A 23240-nucleotide genomic window follows, 5' to 3' on the forward strand; every position below is an offset into this window, starting at 1 on the left:
TGCTATGCTGGGAGCTATGTTAATGATTTAGGAGAATAAATGAGCACTTTCCAGTCCAGGGAAGCATTTCTTGGCGCTGTTTTACTGACTCTTGTAGAAGCAGATCAAGTGGTAGACAAAGCTTTGCAGGAGGGAAATATGCTGTGAGTTCTGATGTGCTGCAGCGTGACCTGAGCCCTGGACGTGGTCCTGCTCCGGGCAAACAGCAGCTGAGTGTCCCCAGGTGTCTCTAGCAGCAAAGACCATCTCCCTGCAGGAGGTTTGAGGGAGGCAGGCTGTGCTCAAAGGAAGGAAATAAGGTATTTTATTCAGCATCTGCCCCTTCAGCACAGTGTCTTCTTGACTGATCATAGGGAAGTGCACACTTCTTGCAATAGGCAGCCTGTCATCCTCTGCCATCAAAGGAAGGACACTAAAGCTCTTGCCAGTTTGCACCAGTGAGGTGAGTAATGATAATATCAAGCTTCTTTTCAGTGTCAGACCAACCCTTGAAACTTGCTGATCAGGAACCCCAGCCCTTGCTGGGGCAAGTATCTGGCCCTGGTTTGCCTGGGAAGGAAACCCAGCTTCCCCTGCTGCAATATTTATTCCCTGTACGAGTGCATTAGGAAAGGGGGAGAACCAGAGTTCAGCTTCAACTCAGCTGCAGGCATCGTTTCAGAGTCAGGGCTTCAATGAACTGCGGGGGTTTAAAAGAAGTTGACATCAAAACCAGAGACAAGGAGGATGTTGATGTGTTTTACTGCTGGATTTAACAAATACTTCCTCCCCACTCGAAGCTGTTGATCAGCCATTTCCCTCTACTACAAAACACAGCCCAGTGGCCTTCACAGTTTGCTTATAGCACAAATAAATAACCTGCTGGAAAAGACTTTTTGTTTCTATAAAGAGCTAAACTGGGCTCTAAGTGGTCCCAGGCAGCTGCTGTAGAGGAAACCACTACAACCCACCATAACAGTTCCTGCTGCTATTTAACAATGAGTATATCTTGATAGAAAATCCAATGAAACACTTGTTAATAATAGAAACCTTGGAAGCTTGTCCCATAGGATGTTACTGATTTGCAAACCCCAGCTTTGCTTGCATGGGAAATAACACTATTTCTACTCATCTTCTCTAACAACTACTCTACAGCCTTTGTTGTCCTGCAGCCAGCTCCCCAGCTTCCCTCAGTGCTGCCTGAGGTCCTGGTGGGTCCAAGTCTCTGCCCAGGGCTGGGCACTGGGAGCTGCAGTTTGTGCCTGGTGCTAGTGAGAGCAGAGGAGAGAGCACAGCCCGCTTGCTAGCTTTGTGCAAACAGAGTTTTCCAGTGCCATGATGCCCTGAGGAAAAAGGGAAAAGCTGGGAACTGGTGTTTGGTGCTGCCCAGACATCTCGTGAGTCACAGATGGGTAGGAACCGGTGGACACATCCAGCAGAGGCAGGGGTGCTCTGCCCTTGGATGGGGCAGAGTCCGTGCTGCGTGGTGCTGCTGGCAGTGACCCTGCTCCAGGCCGGGCTTCAGGAATCCCTTCGGTGCTTCTTCTGTTCCCGGTACTCTGTTATTTTCCGCTGGAAATACGCTGTGGATGAGGAGAGGTCGTCAGGGAGAGGCAAGTGTTGGGCTGCAGAGTGCTGGGAATGCGGGAGCCAAACTGCTGGGTGATGGACAGCTGCAGCCAGGTGAGGAGCCCTGGGAAATCCGGGATTGTTGCAGTTCCACCCCGTCCCTCCCACCTACCCAAAATGGGCTTTATAATGCTGGGTTAGGCTAAGGTTTTAACCCATATGTTCACTCCTGTTCAGTTCTTGTGGTTCCTCTCCAGCCACCAAGGAAGAGAGAAAATTGGAGACCCTGTTCCTAGGGTAGTTGCCAAAAAGGTGCCATAGACTGGGAATAAGATGAGAAAGCTGGGGTTGGGCCATTCGTCTTTCCCAACTCCAGGCAGACCCAGATCCATGTCCACCCAGGCAGCCGGGAAGCCCCCAGCATCCTGGCCTGGATCAGCGCCAGTGCGGCAGCAGGGCCAGGGCAGGGATTGTGCCCCTGCGCTGGGCACTGGTGAGGCTGCACCTCGAATCCTGTGTTCAGCTCTGGGCCCCTCACTGCAGGAGAGACCTTGAGGTGCTGGAGCGGGGCCAGAGAAGGGAACGGAGCTGGTGCAGGGCCTGGAGCACAAGTGTGATGGGGAAGGGCTGAGGGACCTGGGGGTTCAGTGTGGAGAAGAGAAGGCTCAGGGGGGACCTGATGGCTCCCTACAAGTGCCTGAGAGGAGGATGGAGCCAGGAGGGGCTGGGCTCTGCTCCCAAGGAACAAGGGATGGGACAAGAGGAAACGGCCTCAACCCAAAGTAATGCCAGGATGTCTCTGGCCACTGGTAGGTGTTTTGGGTGGCTTCCTCACCTGCTGTCTCCCATTTGCCCTCATCCCGGGCTGGGAGCAGGCTCAGCTCTGCCCAGTGCCCTGTAAATGCCCGGGAGAGGGGAAGGTCCAGCCTGGCTGCACAGAGATGAATCAGGGCTCACAGGCAGCACCATCAGGAGCCAGCTCCCAGCTGCTGCCTGCGTCCAAGCCAAATCTTTGTGTTGCTACTGGCATGGTTACCGAAACACTGCGCTCTGGGGAAGCCTGCCCCATCCCAGGCAAGCAACGAGAGCTGGCACGAGCCCAGGGGTGGTTTTGATTGCTTCAGAAGCACAGAGAAACGCAGGTGTTGAAGCAAACGGGTGCTGCTCACTGCCCTGGGCCCCCTCAGCCTCCAGCTGCATCCCTCTCGGTGCATGGAGCATCTCTTTCCCTTAACCAAGCCTTGCAGAGCTCACCCACCCCGCGAGGGGAGGGACGGGGCCGTTACCTTCCTGGGGGATCCTGCTCTTTTCCGCTTCCTCAATAAACAGGGAGAACATGTTGGTCTTCACAAACTTCTTCACGAACTTGCGGCTGCTCCTGGAGGCCACGGCTTTGCAGAAGGCTCGCTCCTGGAAGGTTCCTGCTCCGCTTTTGCTCCACTTGATGTGCGAGGCGTAGTGGCCCACCGTCCTCACAAAGAAGTGCACGAAGGCCTCGGAGACGAGCGTGTTCACCTGCTCGGGTGCTGGAAGGGGACACGGAGCACGAGAGGTGGGGATGGGACCTCTGAACGCACAAAGGACGGTCTCATTTTAACCCCTTGTGCTTGCATCCCAAGGAATGATTTGCTTCAAACCTCCCTCTGCCACTAAGCCAAGCTGAGACCTTTTGCTAAGGGAGCACTGCCTCTTTGCTCTTTGCTTTCCAGGGTGGCAGCATCTTTGCAGGCCAAATATTGGCAAAAGCTGGGTTTTATCAGCAGAATTAGGTGTTCCTGCTCTCATGTTCCGCAGGACAGGGCAAATGCCGAGGGATTTCCCTCCTGTGGCTGCATTTAGGTGCAAATTGGGGCAGAAACATCCCAGACACATCCCTTTAGGGATATAGTTTCACTGAGGACTCTGGCCATCTGCAGAGAGCAGCTTGTGTGTGTTTTACTGTACAGAAAGAAGCATCCTTACTGTGCACGTTGTTGTTGTTGTTGTGCCTGTTCAGAGACGTCAGCATCTCATTCTGCAGCTTGATGGGCAAGATCTCCTCCTCATCGCCAACCTGGAAGGCAAGGGCACCATGAAGAACGTGGTACTGGTGGGAACCCGGCTGAGATGGGCACAGGCAGTGGTCAGTTAGGTGATTATCACTGCAGGGTGATGCTGGGAGTGGGATGTCCAACACGTGGACCACGCAAGTTGGATGCAGTGGCCATAGACATCCCTTCATGGGACATTCCCCCTGCATGGGTGACACTGAGACGTCTCTGCCCACCAGAATGTGAAAGCTGCTGGGAAGCTGGTACAGAGGGGGAAAGGGGCCCTTCCTAGAGCCCACCCCAGCCCCAAGCCCTGCATGGGGGGTACCTACCGCCCGGAGGATCTTCCCTTCACAGAGGTCAATGATCAGAGCCTAGAAGAGAGCAGAGAGGACCAGGTTTAGCCCTACCAAGGCATCTGGGCTTCCTCCCACCTGTTTTGGGCTCAATCTCCAGCCTCCAGGGATGGGAAAAGGGCACAAGCAAAGCCTCCAGGCCTGGAGCCACCCCAGCCCCAGGGTCACTGAGTACCCATCCGGATGTGCTCCCCTGCCGGGATGAAATACCTCCTCCATTGGCTGGTCCAGGACCCGCTCCAGGTGCCGCATCTGGATGCCGACCATGAAGGGCGTGGGGCAGCAGACGGTGTCGAGCAGGCACTCGGGTACCACGGGGATGTAGGTGTGAGCCCAGGTGAAGGGGTAGAGGAGAGCGGCCACGGCGTGGATGCACTGCGAGAGGACGCTGCGGGGCAAGGAGCCGTCGTGGTGGCATCACGAGAGGAAAGGGGATTTCAGCACTTTGGAGGGAAGATCCCAGCCCAAGCTCAGCTGCATCCTTCCCTCCTCCAAGGGTCTGAATGAGCTTTTATGGGCTTTTACCCACCAGGTCAGGCTCACCTGAGCTCCTGCGCCAGGAAGATGAGCCGTCGCTCCAGCACGGCCGAGGCAAAGATGTGCAGGATGAGCTGGGGGCTGAGCTGCTGGAGCAGAGCCTGAAACTCCACGTGCTCCAGGTGGGCATCCACAGGCCGGGTGAGCTCAATGAGCTGCCAAGGGAGAGCCACCAAACCCTGGCTTAGGAGGTGCAGCTCTCCCCTGGCCTCCCGAGGTGATGTGGGAGCCATCGATGATCCAGAGCTTGAAGCAGCTTGGAATCGTAGACCCACAGCCTGGTTTGGGTTGAAGGGACCTTAAAGCTCACCCAGCTCCAACCCCTTACCATGGTCAGGGACACCTTCCACTAAAGCAGCTTGCTCCAAACCCCTGCGTCCAACCTGCCCTTGAGCACTGCATCCCTTTGCAAGGCCCAAACCTCATCTTGTCCTGCCTGGGGATTTAGGCTGTGCAGCACTGGGGCTGCAGGGAGCCAGTGGCACTGTGGGATTTGGTTATTTGGGCACTGGGTTTTTAACCAAAATGCCTCTTTTCCCAAGTCCCTGGGAGGAGGTGGGCAGGGACGTGCTCCCATCTCAGTGCCTGACAGCTCATTGGTAGCAGCAGCTTCTAGGAAGGGCTATAAAGCCAGCAAAGCTTCCTCAGAAGCCTCTCTGGGGCCAGAATTACTGATTCCTGGCTAGGGTGGCCCCAAGGTGCATGATGTGATGGCCATTGGCAGGTGGATGGTTGGTTGGTTGGTCTCCCAAACCCAGGTGGAAGCTCTGCCCTGCTGCAGGCAGCCCCGAGCTGGTGACTACTGAAGGGTTAACAGGAGCATCATGACACAGCCCTGGCCCCTCTTCCCTGGCTTCAGAGGGGGGAAATCCCTGTGCTCCGTGTGCCAGGCAGCAGCTCCCAGCACAGGGCTTGGCCGGGCTCCCCAGCCCCTTTCCAGCCCCAATCCTGCACATTCCCAACCCTTTCCCTGATCTCCTCCACCCGCTCAGCCCCTGCCTGGAGCCCCAGAGCCCAGCTCTTTCGAAGAACTTCCTTACCCATCCTCCCTGCTGGGCCCTTGGCCAGAGCATTGAGCAACCTGCAGAGCCCTTGCACAAGCCTTCCGGCAGGCAGAAACCTCCTGCAGTTTGATACCCAGCCGCCCCATTGCCCTGCACAGGAGGGACCTGGCTCTAGGACCCACACCGGCAGGATGCATCCCTGGGTGCTCAGCACCGAGGTTGCGTTGCTGGTGCCAGGGCAGATCCTTCTTGGTTCTTCCACCCCAGTTTTGCCCCAAGGAAAGGCTCTGCCTGCACGAGCCTGGGCTGTGTGGGGGTGAGAGGAGCCCCACAGGCACCGTGCTTGGATGTGTTTAGCCCAGGTAAAGGCTGGGCTTGGTGCATCAGCTCCTCCAGCTCCAACCCCTGCCACGGGCAGGGACCCCTTCCATAGAGCAGCTTGCTCCAAGCCCCTGTGTCCAACCTGGCCTTGAACACTGCCAGGGATGGGGCAGCCACAGCTTCTCTGGGCACCCTGTGCCAGCGCCTCAGCACCCTCCCAGGGAAGAGCTTCTGCCTAAGAGCTCATCTCAGTCTCCCCTCGGGCAGGTTAAAGCCATTCCCCTTGGCCTGGCCCTACATCCCTTGTCCCAAGCCCCTCTCCAGGTTTCCTGCAGCCCCTTCAGGCACTGGAGCTGCTCTCAGGTCTCCCCTTCAGGAGCCTTCTCTTCTCCAGGCTGCCCCAGCCCAGCTCTCTCAGCCTGGCTCCAGAGCAGAGCTGCTCCAGCCCTCGCAGCATCCCCATGGCCTCCTCTGGCCTCGCTCCAACAGCTCCACATCCCTCTTGTGCTGCTGCCCCAGAAGCTGCAGCCTGGGACATCCTACACAGACCCCCTGCCCCCCAACAACCCTCCCTGCTGCACCCAGAGCTACAACCATGGGCTCATGAGCAGGATGCAGCCCCAGCATGAAGCACCACACGTAAAGGCTGTACGTGTGTTAAATGGGGTCTGGCAGCTCCAGCTCAAGGCTGATGGAGCTGCAGAGATGGGGCAGCATCACCTCTAGGTGGGCTCCATCCTCATCCTCCCTGCTTGCTGCTCTCCTCCTGGCCCAGGAGGGATGCGGCACCCAATATTCCCAGGCCATGAGGCCCCCAGCCTGCCCCACTGCACCCATGGGTTCTATGGGTGTGTAGGGTGCTCTCTATGTGGGAGCAGCCCAGGGACCCCCACCAACCTCCGTGCCTGCCTCGGGGATGAAGCTTTTGATGGTGACGGTTTTCCCTGGAGCTGGGAAGGGCGATTCCCGCAGGCCCTGCATGAAGGGGTAAATCACTGCCATGGAGATCTGCCGCCTCTTCTCCACCTCATCCAGGATCTGCAGAGGGAGGGGGGGGGGGGTAAAGCGACCCCTGAAACCCTGGCAGGCAACAGAGAGGCTGCTGGGGCCGGCACCGTGCCCCACGGCACCACCGCATCCCTACCTTGGAGAAGAGCCCAAAGCAGCCCAGGCAGCTGATGATGCAGAAGACCTCAGGGAGGCGGACGCCACGGCCCGATGGCTGGAAAAAGGATGGGAGAAGGGGTTTGAGCATCAGCCAGCCCCACTGCACCGCCTCCACGCTCACCCAGACACCCCCTCCCCGGAATACCCAGTCACTCGCTGGGGGAGTTTCAGAGCTGGGGTTCATGGATGCTGTTGGGGCTGGAAAGCAGAGGGTGCTTGGGAATTCAGATGCCAACGCCATTAATCACGTTGGGATATTCCCAAACTCCACCACACATCCTCTGAGGCATCCTTGGGGCTAATCCTGCCTCCTGCTGAATTAGGGACCATCGGGATGAGGGCCCAGGCTTCTTTTCCCCTTTCCAACTGGACTCTCCTGGGTCTATTCACTCTCTGAGCTTTCAGCCCTCAGGGCATCCGCTTCAGACCAGGCAGAGCTCAGCCCTGGGTGCACAAGTGGGAAGGTTCAGGAGGGAATGAAGGGTGGTGGCATCCAGCAGGTCACCAAGCCGTGGTGGATGGATGGCCCTGTGGCTTTATGTCCGTGTTTAAGCAGGCTGTGCATCGATGAGCAGCCAAAGAACACCTCCATCACCCCTCGCAGCCCCTGAGCTGGCCAAATCCAGCAGCTCAGAAGCAACCTTTGAAACAGGGTTGAGGGCATCCGGGTGCACATCCCCATCCCGATGCTTGTCACCACCTCCGTCAAGGCAAGCGGCTTCCTGAGGCACCTCCCTAGGCTTTGGGTACGGCAGAAGCATCGTGTCCCACCGTGGGCACGGGTGAGCCGGCCACCACTGAGCCAGCAATGGGCGCCTGCGCAGGGAGGTGCTCACCAGCAGCCGCCTGCAGTAGCCGATCTTTCTGCTGCCGTCCACGTTGGTGAGGACGAAGGAAAAGGTCTCACTGCAAGGAGAGACAGCACATGGGGATGGGGTGGGGTGGGATGGAATGGGAAGGGATGCGATGCGATGGGATGGAATGGGATGCAAAGGGATGGGAAGGAATGGGATAGGAAGGGATGGGAAGGGAAGGGATGTGATGGGATGGAATGGGATGCAAAGGGATGGGAAGGAATGGGATAGGAAGGGATGGAATGGGAAGGGATGGGAAGGAATGGGATAGGAAGGGATGCAAAGGGATGGGAAGGAATGGGATAGGAAGGGATGGAATGGGAAGGGATGGGAAGGGAAGGAATGGGATAGGAAGGGATGGAATGGGAAGGGATGGGATGGAAAGAGAAGGAATGGGATAGGAAAGGATGGAATGGAATGAGTTAGGGTGGGATGGGATGGGATGGGATAGAATGGGACGGAATGGGAAAGGATGGGAAGCGATGGGATGGAATGGGGTGGGAAGGGATGCGATGGGATGGGAAGGGAAAGGATGGGATGGAATGGGATGGGAAGGAATGGGATGGAATGGGATGTGATGGGAGGGAATGGGATGCGATGGGATGAAATGGGATGCAAAGGGATGGGAAGGGAAGGAATGGGATGGGTTGGGGTGGGATGGAAGGGAATGGGATGGGATGGAATGGGAAGGGAAGGAATGGGATGGGAAGGGATTGAATAGAATGGAATAGGAAGGGATAGGATGGCTCCCCCAGCCCAGAGCCTGCAATGGGGTTGGTACCTGGTGAACTCGGTGACAGGGGCCCAGTTGTTGCCATCGGGGAAGCAGAAGAGGGGGATGGCCTGCAGGAGACGCTCCTCCTCCTCCTTCTGGCCCTTCAGCAAGTTCTCACGCTGGAATGAAGCGATGCCCAGAGTCAGGGTGATGGAGGGTGCCCACGGTCCCGGGGCACGGGGTAGGTGTGTTGCAAAGCAAACCCTGGCTCAAACCGAAGCAGAAGATGCTGCACATCCCTGTGCATCTCTCCAGCTTCTGCCTCTTCCCCCATGGATTACGGGACACAGCAGAGGCACCCAGGGGCCACTCTCCAAATAGGGTTCTCCTCCTGTGCCACCTCCCCAAGGTGAGATTTTCCCCCCTCCTGGGACAGGAATTCATGGAGCATCCCTGGGATTATTGCCCTGGGGTTCGGGACCCTGGGCTTGGACCAGGCAGGCAAAGCCCTGGGGTTTGGGGCCACAGCTCAAGGCCATGAGCTCCTTCTCTGTTCTCCTCCCCTGGCTCTTGCAATGGAGCAGAGCCCCCTTTTCCTCTGAGTCTGGAAAACTCATCCCCCTGGGAAGTCTGGACCGCGCACCTTTGGGAACTGGTAGGTTATCTTGGGCTCGTAACGTCCATCCAGCACCTTCCTCAGGGACACCACCACCAGGTACTCGAAGAAGAACTGGCCAGCAGAATAGAGGAGAGGGCTCCGCTCCCCGGCCTTCCCCTGCGGCACCCGCGAGGGATTCTCTGCACCAGGAGCCTCCTCTTTGCCTGGACACGGGTAGGAAAAGAGCAATGGCTTTTATGGGGCCTTGGGGGGAAACCAAAGCGGCATCCGCTGCCCCCAGCCCTCCTTTGCTCCATCCCAGAGCAGAGCCAGAGGTGGGATGGGGCAGAGCAGAGCTGTGGGAATGATTTCCCAGCTGGTAACGTTATTCCCTTAGGGAAAACCAACCCCAGCAAGCAACCACTGTGGGTCTCGTTTGAGCACCTCCAAAGGCTCCAGTGAAATGAATCCCAACCTCTCCCTGCCGCGTGTCTTCAGTCCTGGGAGCTGCTCATTGTAAATGAGCTCCTTGAGGGTTTTCCCTAAACCACAGCTCCCAAAGCAAAGCGATTCCCTGGGAAAGCATCAGCTGCCACAGCCTGAAAAGCAAGGCAAAGAGCCCGGGCTGACATCTCCAATGGATGATGATGGGGGGGCCGGGAAGGAGCTGAGCTAAAGGCTGATGTGAGGCTGCAGCCAGGCCATGGCACAGCCCTTCCCTCTCCCAGCAGCTGCTTGTGACCTTGAATCGCCCGTTCCTGGCATCAAAACTGTCCCGGGCTTGGTCCCCGCTCTGTCAACAATGGGAGCTGGAACAGAAAAGCTGGAGCTGCTCCTAGAACAGGCAGGAACGCAAACGTGTGGCTGGATGGGACATCTGACTCCTGCCATTTATCCCTGCATGCCAGAGTCATCGTCCATCCTCCTCCTCCCTGGTGCATGACACCCGTCTGTGCATCGCTCCAGCTCTGCAGCCACCTCCTTTCTCCTGGAATCACCCTTCCAGCCTTTGCTCCAGGTCATCAGGAGCCGATGGGAGCAGAAAGCTCATCCAAGGTGACACTCACGGTCCCATCACAGGATGTCGGGATGGGGACACGCACGAAGCCACCCCTGCATCTACCCTGAGGCTTCTCCATCTCTGCATGCCAAGTTCTTCCTCTTGGCAAGGTGAGAGCCATCCCAAAGAGATCCCCTTGCAGCAGGAGCATCCTGAGTATGAGACCCCACTGTGGACACCTCTGGTTTGTCCTTGGTGGGGATCACCAAGGGTTGATAGGATGCTCTTTGCTTCTCCAGCTCCTCCTTGGAATGCTCCAGCAGTGGCTCCAATCCAACCTCCCTACAGGGCTGGGACAGGAGGCTGCTGCTGGTGGGACTGAAGGGAACCAGGCTGGGCAGTGGGGAGGGCTGCTGATGTCCCCCATCCCTGATGGACACCGGCATCAGCTGTTTTCCCGTGGGAGATTGTCAGGGAAAGGTGAAAGTCTGGTTAAATGCTGCCTATCCAGTCCCGTCCCGCATTCCAAGGAATACAGGAGGCACTCTCAAGCGCATCTCATCCATAGGGTTTCCAAAGAGCTGCTCTGGGGCGGTTGGTGACAGCGGGTGCAGGTCTGCCTCTCACAGGGTGACCCATGGGCCTGTCCAAAGCACATCCACTGTGGTGGGACATGCCCAGAGGCTGCAAAGCCCTCACAGGCAGAGCCTGAACCCTCCAAACCCACAACCCCCATCCCTGGGCTGGAAGGGGTGCTCTGGGGGGCCATGCAGGTGGGTTTAATGCAGCATCAGAGGTCCCAGCATGCCCCCGATGGCACCGGGGCTGGTGGTGTTAAAAGACATCCTGCTGCTTAAGCAGCTTCCTCAGCCAGAGCCGGGGGTGCTTATCGAGGGCTGTGCTCCGATGTGGCACAACCCGGCCAGGCACGATGGGTTGGGGGGGGAACGACACGGACTCTGCTGCCCGTGCTTGCAGCACCCACCCTGCCCCAGCAGGGAGGAAATGGCTTTTCCTTCTCAACCCTTCTTTGCTGAGCTCGGAAAAGCCTCTCCGGCACCCAGAGCGAGAGGCAGCCAGCACTGAACGGACCCGAAAAGGGGGAAGCGCCCCAACTCTCAGGTTGTCCCATCCGGTAGCTCGGGAAAGCTCCCAAATCCCAAAGGGCCGATTCCTGGGCTGTCCTCTGAAAGCCTCGCAGCACTGACCCGTCGTGGGGCACCGTGTGCCCGCGGGTGCTCTCTGTCCTCCGGCACGTCCTGGCACTCGGCTGGGAAAGCTTTGGGGGGATGTGGTGATAGGGACCCGGTGGGGCTGGCTCTGGGAGCGGGGATCCCCACCTGGGGGGTCCCAGGGGATGGGGGCAGCTCCTGGGCTATGGGGCGCACTGGGCTAAGCCCCTGGGATGGAGCAAGCTCCGGGGCTGGCGGCCCGAGCCGCGCTCCGCAGAGGGAGCGTGCACGGGCAGGACCGAACCGGTGCCGGTCTCCGGGTACCGTCGGTCTCACCCGATGTGGCCCGGGGAAGTCCCCGCTCCGCCGGCAGCCGGGCTCCGGCACCGCCACGAACACCGGTACCGGCACCGGCACCTCCCGGAGCCCGGCTGCGGTCCCCGGCGTCCCCTCCCGACCCTCACCTCTGCGGCCGGAGCGCCGCAGGCTCCGTCGGAAGAAGCTGCCGATGGAAGCCATGGTGGCCGCGGCCCCGGTGTGGCCCCGGTGCGGCCGCGGTGTGGCCCCGGTGCGGCCCCGGTGCGGAGCAGCGCGGCCCGGCGGGGAGGGCTCGGCTTCCGCCCGCCGCGCTTTCGCTTTCCCGGGGGAGGAGGGACGGGACGGGGCGGAGAGGAGAGGAGAGGAGGAGCGGGGGGAGCCGGGCAGCACCTGGCACCGGCCGGGCACCGGGAGACCGCCCAGGGCTCTGATGGGGTCCCGGGAGCGCCGGGCACCGAGAGCCCCCGGGCTTGGCGGTCCCGGAGGCACCGGGAATGGGGGAGCTGGGAGCACCCCTGGGTACGAGGGTGCCGGGAGGAAGCGGGCATGGGGCATCCGAGAGAACTGGGAATGGGGAGATCGGGAGCACCGGGCACGGGGAGCCCGGGAGGGACCTGGATACAGGGGTCCCGGGGACAGCGGGAACGAGGGAGATAAACATCCCTGCAAGGGGGCTGAGCATCCTGGTGGGGAGCTTGGGGAAGGATATGGGGCACGGCTGGACACAGGGAATGAGAGGTGGCTTCACCCTGCACCAGGGCGAACAAGTGGTCCCAAACATCCAGCAGCCCTGCCTGAGCCCTGCTCTGGCCTCCCTACCTACTCCAAGCCCTTCTCCCACTGGGAACCCGCTGGTGCCAGGGATGGTGCCCAGTGCTGCTGGGGTGAATGATCCCGTGGAGGTTTGGGATCTCCCACAGTGCAATGTGATGGGGAGTCAGCCTGATGCTTTCACTTCCATGGCCTGGGAGCTTGTCCTGACTCCACTTGGGAATGCCGCCCGGGTTGTGCTGGCATTTCTTCATCAGACAGAGATTTATTGCCCGTATCAGAGTGACTCAGAGGTGCCAGCTCCGGGGCTGGAGGCCAGTTGCCATCTGACTCTGTTACAGGGACAGCAGCTCCTTAGTGCTGCGACACAGTGGTTGCCCTGGCCTGGGCATGCAGCTGGGTGCCTGTGGACCTGCTTGGCCTGGCTGGGTGGTTTTACTGCTCCAGACCCACCAACGAGGGAAGACTCTTGAAAACCAATGATCTCCTTTCCCCGTCCCACACCCCTCGTATCTCCTCTGCTGCCTTTAGGCTCATGCAGTAACGAAGCACAGAGCTATCGGTTATGAGGCCCTTAAGTGTGATGAGCTGGGCACAGTTCTCAGCCTCAGTGCCGGGGGGGGGCTGTTTGCAGGTGTAAGAGCAGGTTTCCTACACCGAACACCCTCCTTACTACAGCTCCCAGCCCCTTTCCTGCCCTTTCCTTCGCCGAGCGTGGGCCGGAGCTCAGGGAGGGATTTGCCAGCTCACAGAGGGGGTGGATGCTTTCGAAACCTACCCCGGCCAGGATGCTGCAGCCTCTTTGGGGTTATCAGGGAGCTGCTGGTCCGGGATAGGTTCTGGCTGATCCTGAATGGGTGGAGGAGCACTCGTGCTTCCCGCAGGAGTGGGCAGCGGCTTTGTTTGCGCTGAGGGCTTGCTCGCGGCAGAAATTTCCTCTTGGCACAAAGGGGAGATCAAAAGTTGGGGGTTTTCCCTCTGGATTTTGGAGGAAAATCCCGTCTTTCCTGGAAACCGGAGCCACTTCGGGAACGCGGCTGCTGCCCTCAGCGCAGAGAAATCCCCGCATTCCTTGAGTTTGTTCCCCGTACACACAAATCTTTTCCGCCTTCTCTCTTTAAGTCAAGTCCCTGCCTGTGATCCCGCCTCGATAATGCCTTGACTCCGCTCCGGCGGCTTTTGTGCGCCGTGTTCCCAGCTCCGAAGCCCCCCCGCTCCCGAGGGAACACTGCCCCCTTTGTGCCCATGGCCCCGGTCCAGCAAACCTTGAGGTTGCGCTCTTGAACATCCCCACTGAAAGCTCCTTTCTGCGGGAAGGCGGCCGCCCACCGGGACAACAAACGGGCGCATTGTGGGATCCCCGCTGCCCCTGCGCTGCGCCGTCCCCAATGCCAAAGTTGTTTCACTTCCCTAAACCAGCCCCGGGGAGTTTTGTGTTGGATTTTCAGCCCCGGAGCCGATGAAAACCCGCTGGGATCCGGCTGGAATCCGTTCAGCCTCCAAACGCCCCGCGGTCGGGGAACGCCGTTGGAAGCAGCCCAAGGGACGGGAGCGACCTCACTGCTTGCGCTGCAGCTCCTCAGCCTCCTCCTCCTCTTGAGGCTCAGCTTGCTGCCCCTTGCCTCATCCCGGTGCATCCTCACCCCTTCCTCATCCCCTCGCTGAGTGCTGTGTTTTGGGAAGGGCATCAGGATGCTGGAGGAGCTCAAGCACATGGCATGCGAGCGGGTTTTATTACGCCCATCACAGCCAGGCTGGGATTGGGACTCGGAGATGGAAGCTCGGGTTTGGCTGCAGCATCCCTGGCAGGGAGGTCCCGAGGCTGGTGATGGGTGTCCCCCCCCCCGCCCTGGGCTGGGGACCCCGATGTTCTTGTTTCCAGCCTTTCCCAGCCGGGGAGTTTCTCCCACTGGATGGCAGCATTAGAGCAAAGAACCATCTCCAGGAGCCCTTGTGGGAGAGGGGACCTTGCTCCAGGGGGACCTTTCTCTTTGGTTATCTGGCTCCTGGGAGGTTGGGTCATGGGCTGAGGACATGCAGGTTCAGTTCATTCGTGTTTGCACGCTTCCTGCCGCTGATGCTTCACTCACTGCCCTGTTTGGTGCTTGCTCATCACCCCCAGCTCCCCTAAACGGGGTGGCCTCTGCCTGTTCCTCAGGATGCTTTGTGGGTGTAGGGGGACCTGTCAGGGTAGGGGTGGGGGGGGCTGAGAGCCAGCTGGGACTCTCTGGTGTCAGCCTGGGCAAGGAGGAGAGATGTCAGCCCTTATGGGACACCGATATCATGGCTTCTTAGCACGGCGCATCCCCATTGCCCAGAGCCCCTCGTGCTGCAGTTGCTGGGGTGCAGAGAGCCCCGAGTCAAAGCCACAGACCTCCAAGAGAGGGCATTTCTGCCTCAGAGAAAGCTTTAGGGACCATTTCTTGCATGGGGGCTGCACAACGCCTGGGGATTAGAAAACACAGCTCATGAGGCCACTTCTCCTTGCACCCAATGGTTTGAATCCCAAGTCTTTCATTCACCTTTAGGGTTTCTTGGAGGTGGTGTTCCCAGAGGGGCTCGGGCAGTGCTGGGTGGGCAGGGAGGGTTGGTGCGGAGCTGCGGCCCCCTTGCACATCCAGTGCAGAGAAACTGCTCCTTTCTGAGGCTGTTTAATGGTCAGGAGGTGCAAAGACATCTCAGTTTACAGGCTCAGGCCAGGCTGGCATCGCTGTTTGCAAGCAGGAATCCATAGATAGAAAGGGTCGAGGCGCAGAGCCCAGCCTCAGGTGTAGGATGGGATCTGCCCCAGTCCCTCCTGCTCTGAGCAGTGACTTGTCCTGGGTTCAAATGCCATCTCTGGGCCATTCCAGCCCTGGGGGCGTGTTGCAGGGGTCAATCTCCTGCAGCATGCAAAGGCTATGGCTGGTTTTCCATCAGGATGTGCCTGGGTTTGGGGCCCTTTTCCTGCTCAGTTCTAAGGGCTTCTCCCTCCTTGTTGGCCCTGGTGCAGAATTAACCCTCAGCTGAGCTTGGAAACCTCATGGCACGTGCGGAGGCACCAGGGTCCAACCTCCTGGGGGGCTTTGGCAAAGTCCTGGCCAATCTGAAAGCATCCTGGTTCAGGGAAGTGCCAGTGCCAGCGGTACTGGGGACACCGGGGTGATGGTGCTGGGGGTGACGGTGGCTTGTCCCTGGGGAGCACGGGATGAGGATGGAAAGGGCTGAGGCAGCCAATGGGGAGCTAAAGCTAGGAGGGAAGTGGGGATTTTCCAACCTGGAGAGGGCAGGGAACTCGGGAGCACGGGGTGGGCACCCACGTGAGTGTGGGGGTCCCATGCCCACAGTGATGACCCCAGAGCTTGCCCCATCTCCTCCAAAGAACAAGAAGCATTTAGAGCTCAGTGCAGTGCCCCGGAGATGTGTGTGTGTGTGTGTGGGGGGTACCAGGGTGGCAAAAGCCCCCCCAGAAGTTACACTGCGAACCATGACCCCCCCCCAGGCTCTGAGCTCGGTAGGATTTGCTAATCTCCAGGCATTGTTGGCACTCAGAACAATGATTTATTGCATGTTTTGCCACAGCAAGTACTTTCCGAAAGGCCAAGCTAAGTTTACACCGGAGCTGCCGGGATCAGATAACCACTGCCTGGCTGCTCCCTCCGTCCCCGTCCCTCCTGCTTGCAAAAGGACATCATGACCCCAGGAGGACTTCATCTGCTCCTATGTGCTGCAAGGGAAAGGTGACCACGGGCCACGAGCAGCAGGAAGGGAGCACTGATGGGGTGCCCCCTCCTGCAGGCAATGGGGTGGGATGCTGGTCCTGGCCTGGCTTGCAGGGAGACGAGAGCCTCAGGTCACCCTGCCGGGGACAGCAAACACCGGGTGCTGGTGCCCGGCCTGGCCGTGGCCACCTCACCAGGGGTGTTAAGTTCAAGCAGCTTCTCGCCTTCGGTGGCAGCCAGGGCTGGGTGCCCTGCACGTCCCAGGGCATTCCTGCAGTGCTCCAGCAGCCCCTGAGATCCCCAAGGGCTTTACAGGTGTCGGGTAGGAAGGATGCTTCTGGCCATCGTCTCCCAGTGGGATCCCGGAGCATCTCCAGCCTGTGGGAGGGGTGAGCTCCCTCTGCACCGTGGAGCAGGTCCCTCGATCCAGCTTGCTGTTTGAAAGGGAAGTGCTCCTGTCTCCTAAGGGTCACTTGGGATCCCCCCGGGCCCTGTCTGCCACCCTTGTCCCCAGATCCTGCCACCTCCTCACCCCAAGGAGGTGGGGATGAGCCCATCACATGCAAAAACCACCAGCAGCCTCCGCTCTGGCCATTGCTGGCCCTTGGTCAAGGCAGGCTGGACGGGGTGGCATTCCCTGCTGGAGTGTCCCTCCTGCCTTAGGATCATGGAATCAACCAAGCTGGAAAAGCCCTTTCAGCTCATCCGGTCTAACTGCTCCCAGCACTGCCAAGGCCACCACTGACCCACGGCACTGAGGGGGTGTGAGCACTTGCAGGGACGGTGACTGCAGCCCTGCCCTGGGCAGCCTGTTCCAATGCCTGAGCACCCTCTGGGGCAGGAATTGCTCCTCAGCTCCATCTAAACCTGCCCTGGGGCAGCTTGAGGCCGTTTCCTCTTGTCCCATCCCTTGTTCCTTGGGAGAAGAGACTGATCCACCTGGACCAGGAGGATGAGGATGCAGCATCCTCTTCCACAGTGGTTTCCTTGCCTGTCATTTGGTCAAGAGATCAAACCCCATTTGTTCTCCAAAGCCCATGTGCTGGTTCAGCTGCTCTGGAAGTGCTTTGGCGTGATGCTTCCTCCAGGGAAGACACAGGGCTGTCACTGCGCTGAGTGGGCACAGTAGAGGTGGGGCAGGGCAGGTGCCCTGACCACAGCAGCAGGCATCCTTAAGCACACCTGGGCCACATCTGGCTCTGGGTACACCAGGGACCTAAGGACCAGTCGCGGAGGGGACAGCATCTTCCCAAAGCTTGGCGCCGGATCTGGAGGGTTTCAGCCGGACCCAGGCGCAGGCTGATGGAATGTCCCCATGATGCTCCCTGGTGGCAGTAGAGAAAGGGTGCAACCCCGAGCTGCTTTGAATTCCCAATTCCCTGGCACCTGCAGGGGCTCACTGGGATCTGAGGGTAGCGCAGCCTCTCTCACAGCATCTCCAATCCAGCCAAATCTCTCAGGGACACAGTAGGGAGGCTCCCAAACAAAGGCGCTAGAAAGGGACGTGGGATGGGTCCGGGATACGGGGTCCCATCAAGGAAGCAGATCCCGTCTGCTTCGGAGCATCCTGGAAAGGACCAGCCCTCCTCAAAGCCCTCAGGCACGGCAGGGTGCGGGGTGCCAGCCGCCACCACGGCTTGGGAATGTCCTTGGGATATCGGGTGCCCCGTCCCAAGCACAGCTGGTCCCAGAGGCTGGAGGGGTCTGGTCCCGGTCTGCTTGGATGCTTTGAGGCAGGGAGGCTGTGGTGGCGGTGGAGCACGGCGGTGTCCGGCTGGGAATCCACAGGAGGTGGGGAGGAGGATGCAGATAGGAAGAGGAGATGGGGAGAGCAGAGGGAGAGGAGGAGCCAGGTGAAAGCATTGGAGGCAAAGGAGGGAGGGTGTGGATGTGAGAAGATAAAGGAGGAGCTGGGAGGGGAATTGGAGGTACCAGCATCAATGTTGGTCCTGCAGGAGGGACTGGAGAGGAGCAGAGCAATGGTTTTGAGGACATTTAATGGTCCTTCAGTCCCTGACGGAGCTAAAGGGATGCTGAAGTCAAGTGGCACCAGGAGGGTGTGCCTGGGGATGTAACTGGCCACCAGCACCGTGAACCCTGACGGGGGTTTCAGTGCCTTGAAGTCCTCATATCAGGGCTAGACCCCCTCCTGGGGACCAGCTGGCTCTGCCTGGGCCCGTGTGCATGGTGAGGCTCTGAGGGGTGATGGTTGCCCCTGCGCAGTGGGAAGCAACCACCCGGGCTCCCCGCTGATAGCAGATGCTGAAGAAATCCAGTGCTGGTGCTGCTGGACCCTGGGGCTGTGCTGTTTCCTCTCCCTTCTCTCACAGAGCCTCGCAGCTCCCCAGTGTTCAGGCGTTGGCTGCATCCCCTGGGTACCATGTCCTGCATGGGATGGCCAAATGTGGCTTGTGACCCTGGGGCTTTCTGAGCTTTTGGAGCAGGAGGGAAACCCCAAGCTGCTGCTTCAGCCTTTCCTCGCTGCAGAGCAGGACCAGGCTTTGTCAGAGCCTTATTGGCATCCCCAGCTGCTGACCCCAACCCTTGGTTGAGGTGACTCCGGTCGAGCTGAGGACATTGGGGCTGGTGAGGGTTCTGTGCTTGCTCTCCTAGGTAAGGCCCTGCAAATGGGAGGCAGAGCAATGCCTGGGGCTTGGCATCACTGCTGGGCACTGGGGACGCAGGAAGGGGGCTGATGCAGTGCCAAGGTGTGTGAGAGCTGCTGGCCCATCGCGTCCCATCCTGGCCGGTGCTGGAGGTCACCGCTCCTGCCCTGCTCAGAGCCTGGTTCCAAGGGTGCTGCTCCATGTTGTGCCATGGCCATGGTGTGTGATGGCCCCATGGAGGGACCTTTTTGGCTGGGAGCAGGGGGTGGTGCCACTCCATGATGGGTTTCCAGGGCACTGACTTCCCTGGCTCAGCTCCCAGTGAGGCACTGGGCAAACCTGGGGCATCCCAATAGTTCCTCTGCTTCCCTTCCAGCCTGGAGGTGAATTGTCCCATCACAGCTCCAGGACAGCACCCCAAAGAGGCAGCTGGTTCTGGGTGTTTGGATCCATGTGTCCTACCCTCACCCTGCAGCTCCTCATCCCAGCAGGTAGGCGGGAGGTTGAGGCACCCATGGTGCGGCTCCATGAGCTGACGCCGGGGGACCTGGCGGTGGGTGACCCTATTGCTCACCCTGACTGGTCAGAGAATCATTTTGATTAGAAAAGACCCTTAAAATGGCTGAGTCCAACCACAAACCTGGTGCTGCCAAATCCACCACTAAACCATGCCCTTAAACACCGCATTTACGTGTCTTTTGAATGTTCAGGTGTTCAAGGCCAGGTTGGACAGAGCCTTGGGTGCCATGGTTTAGTGTGAGGTGTCCCTGCCCATGGCAGAGGGGTTGGAACTGGATGATCTTAAGGTCCTTTCCAACCCTAACTGTTCTATGATTCTAAATGCCCTTGGGGATGGTGACTCCATCACATCCCTGGGCAGCCGGTTCCAGGGCTGGGCAACCCTTTTGGTGAAGAAAAGGTTATCAGTGACTCGGTGAATCAAGCTATGGTGATGCTGAGTGCTGGTGGGGTGAGCTGGTGTGCAGCCACACGGCAGGGATAACTGGAGTGGCTGGGCACTGTGAGCCTGACTTCTGTGCATGGTAAGGGATGGAAGCATGGAATGGTTTGGGTTGGAAAGGACCTTAAAGCTCCTCCAGCTCCAACCCCTGCCACGGGCAGGGACCCCTTCCACTAGAGCAGCTTGCTCCCAGCCCCTGTGTCCAACCTGGCCTTGAACACTGCCAGGGATGGGGCAGCCACAGCTTCTCTGGGCACCCTGTGCCAGCGCCTCAGCACCCTCACAGGGAAGAGCTTCTGCCTTAGATCCCACCTGAACTTCCCCTGTTTCAGTTTGAACCTGTCACCCCTCATCCCATCACTACGGTCCCTGATGAAGAACCCCTTTCTGGCACCCAACAGGATGCCCATCAGGACCTCGGAGCCGCTGCTGCTGTCTTCTTCACTGATGTCTTTTCATTGCCTGCCTGTGTTTCCTAGGCCAGACAAGGACATTCCAAAGCAATAACTGCTTAACCCCCCTGCGCCAAGGTGGGAGAGGGGTCGAGCCCCAGCTCGGCCCCAGCAGCCCCTGCCTGGAGCCATTGCTTTGGGGTGAAGTAAGCGTCCGCTTGCGTGCCCTGCACCAAGTGGAAAGCTTCTGACGTCCCAGCCCAGCTGCTGCCGGCCCCGGCCTTGACTCAGCACGCTGGGAATACCGCGGTGACACAGGGAGCGCTGCTGGAGCCCTGACGTGTGCTTCCCGTCCCACCTCCCCTGCTTGCATCTTCCCTTCCCATCTTGACCTATCCCCCCTGGCCGGGGGACAGGCAAGGGCAGGAGCAGGGGGGAGCAGCTGAAAGGAGGGGCTGGCCCCACACAGGAACCGGCTCCAGCTTCACCAGTGACCAGCAGCAATATCATGGGATCATTGAAGGGGCTGGGTTGGAAAGGACCCCAAGATCATCCAGCTCCAACTCAAGTTCCAAGCCCCTGTGTCCAACCTGGCCTTGGACACTGCCAGGGATGGGGCAGCCACAGCTTCTCTGGGCACCCTGTGCCAGCGCCTCAGCACCCTCACAGGGGAGAGCTTCTGCCTTACATCCAACCTGAACTGCCCCTGTTTAAGCTTGAACCCATTCCCCCTTCTCCTCTTGCTACAGTCCCTAAAGGGAACGTGTGCCAATGCCATGGGGACCGCTTTGGCTGGGAGCCCCCAAAGGGGTTTGGGAGCCTTCTTTCTGCTGAAATCCAGGGGGTTTGGGCATTTTCCTGGCCATTTGTGGTGTCTGCCATGGACTCGCAGGGCTGGATGTGGCCATAGGGAGGTGCGGATGGTCCCTGGTCTCTCCGGCTTTGAATGGTTTAACTCTGGAGCCTCATCTCTGGAAACCTCTAGGATCTGCCCCACATCTTCTGCCTTCCCACGTGGACACACATCTGCTGAGGTTTTCCTTTATCCCACCCAGCAGGTCTCTGGTGCTCTGATTCCCTTTATGGCAATGCTGGGTGAGTGGGCAGGCCTGATCCTTTTGGGGTACAGCAGATTTATCTCTTTGCAATGGCGTCCTGTCAGTAAATCCAGCTGGAAGATGACCCTGCTTCTTTGGGGGGGCCTTGAATAACAGTGGCATGAGGAGGACCTGATCCTTTAAGGAAGAAAAGATGCTGTCGTTCTTTAGACCTGTATGTTACCTGAGAGAGAAATCAAGCAACTTTTCAATGCTGTTGTCAACTGGAATTGAGGGTCACAACCGATTTAGAGGAAGAAGCAGCTTCTGTAGAGATCTTTTCTCACTGGACCACAATGAATATGCTGTATTTCAGCTAAATCCTGCAATCTTTGGAGTTTCAGGCAAAACTGCATCGATATTATCCTCACCAACACTGCAATGTTCAACCTTCCCAGTTGCCTGCAGGAGAACCCCACTCCCATCCTCCACAGTGCAATGGCTCAGTTTCTCCCTCCCCATCGTGCAGCCACAAACGAAGCCATCGCAGTGCTAACGCAACCTTCGGCTCCCGAGTGTGTCCCCTCAGGGAAACCCTTTGCCTTTGGCCTTGGGGCAGCCTGCCCCATGCCTTTGTCATCTCCAGCAGGCTCATAGCGTTTCCATGCTCGAGTTTGCTGGACATCCAACGTTCTGGCTGGCAAGGTGTGAATAAACGAGATGCCTCCACAGCACAGTAACGTGGCCCAGATAAGTACGGATGATAAACCCTGTTGATTCACTTGCCCTTAACCTCTGAGTCATCTTGTGAGTCAACAGAGGGAACGGCACCCAAACGTCACCGAGCAGGTTGGAAAACTCAGGTTCTGTTCAGATCAAGAACTTTGAGCCAAAGAATAACATTGGAACCCTTTTCCTTTTATGTTTCAACCCCACACTCTCAAATCAGAGAGGGATCCGAGCGCTCATTTCCTTATGGTCTGGAGTTTAGGTGTTGATTTGTGTATATTTGTTTCTAAGAGCTCTTTAAATTGCTTTTCTTCACCCCAAATCAAAAGAAACCTGCTTTTTTTGTGAAGTGTTTTTGGTTGGAGGAGGCATTCTGATGGCCTTTGGGAAAGAAAGACACATGGAAAACTGATGAGCGCAGTCGATGGCTGTGGGAGCCTGGACATGGCCTCCTGTGAGCTGAATGGAAAAAGTCAGTCGGACGTGGGCAGTGCGGATGCTGAGGGGTCAAGGAGGTGCCAAGATCATCCAAGATGGGATGGCTGGAGCTTATCCAGCCATTCTCTTTGGTGCCAGCGCCACCAGGGAGCCGAAGGCAGCTGGATGGGGACAGACGGACGGTGTCCCCAGCCCTGCATCACTGTGCTGGGCAGTGGGGCTGGCTTCTCTGTGCCACATGGTTCATGCCATGGTTCATGACTAGAACTCCGACCCCTCCAAGCTGTGCCGGGGAGCAGGAGGGACTGCCGGTACCCATCTGTGACCCCCAGGCAGCAAAACCAGCCAGAGCCCCATGTTAGCATCTCCTCCTTCAGGGAGCTCATCTCTCAGGCATCCCTAAGGCATTTTGGGGAAGGAGGAGCCGTTATTAGTCATGTTCCTGCTTACCAGTGGAAGTAATCGAGGAACATCTGGGTTATTGCATTGTTTTGGAGGCAACATGCCCCCCCCCAAAGGCACTGATAGCATCTCTCGGTGTCCCGGCTTCATCCTGCTGCCAAACGCTGTATCCGAAACAACCAGGGGAGGAAAACTGTGGGGCTCAATGCAGGATTAACAGGGAGGATTGGGGTGGGGGGAAGGCAAGTGGGGTGCAGGGTCAATGGGGCAGCGGGGGGAGGACTAATGGGGACAATGGGGGAGGTGGGAAGCCCTTAGCTAGAGAGGTGTTGGTGCTTGGGGACAGGAGCCATGTCCCTAAGGAAAGGTGACCTGGCTCTGTTCGGTCCCGTGCGAGCCCGGGGGGGTTGGGAATGGCAGGAGGGGGGCAGGACCATGTGCTGCAGCCCCATAGGAGGGGGTAGTGGTGTGCTGCTGAATGTGCAGGTCCCGGGTGGCTATTCCTGGCGTCCCCGCCTGCGCAGGCAGATTGGTTTGCAGGGAGGTGACAAGTGCCAGCCAAAGCCTATAAAAATCCCCCAGT

At 58.6% G+C, this 23240-nt stretch overlaps 1 protein-coding gene across 1 annotated transcript; it reads right to left on the minus strand.

Moving 5' to 3' along the window:
* Positions 1 to 724: 724 nt before the first annotated feature.
* Positions 725 to 12212, minus strand: DENND2D (DENN domain containing 2D). Its single transcript, XM_062624877.1, has 12 exons — positions 11767 to 12212; positions 9176 to 9354; positions 8599 to 8711; positions 7800 to 7869; positions 6941 to 7018; positions 6694 to 6834; positions 4478 to 4626; positions 4145 to 4322; positions 3911 to 3952; positions 3511 to 3601; positions 2835 to 3074; positions 725 to 1562 (listed from the first exon to the last, which is right to left on the minus strand). The coding sequence occupies exons 1-12, from the start codon at positions 12173 to 12175 to the stop codon at positions 1501 to 1503; spliced, it is 1752 nt and encodes a 583-aa protein (XP_062480861.1). The 5' UTR covers positions 12176 to 12212; the 3' UTR covers positions 725 to 1500.
* Between the last annotated feature and the right edge of the window lie 11028 nt (positions 12213 to 23240).

The sequence above is a fragment of the Pezoporus occidentalis genome, unplaced genomic scaffold (assembly GCF_034315485.1).
Source record: "Pezoporus occidentalis ecotype Australia unplaced genomic scaffold, CSIRO_AGI_Poc_V1 ctg274, whole genome shotgun sequence".
NCBI classification, from domain to species: domain Eukaryota; kingdom Metazoa; phylum Chordata; class Aves; order Psittaciformes; family Psittacidae; genus Pezoporus; species Pezoporus occidentalis.

Excerpts from the sequence above, each read along its gene's own strand:
- DENND2D (XM_062624877.1), bottom strand. The coding sequence starts at position 12,175 with ATGCCCCATGCCCGCTTCCTCCCGGCACCCTCGTACCCAGGGGTGCTC. Across the intron at positions 9,355-11,766 it reads GCGGCGCTCCGGCCGCAGAG|GCAAAGAGGAGGCTCCTGGT; the intron begins GTGAGGGTCGGG and ends ACCCGTGTCCAG. Across the intron at positions 6,835-6,940 it reads GCTTTGGGCTCTTCTCCAAG|ATCCTGGATGAGGTGGAGAA; the intron begins GTAGGGATGCGG and ends CTCCCTCTGCAG.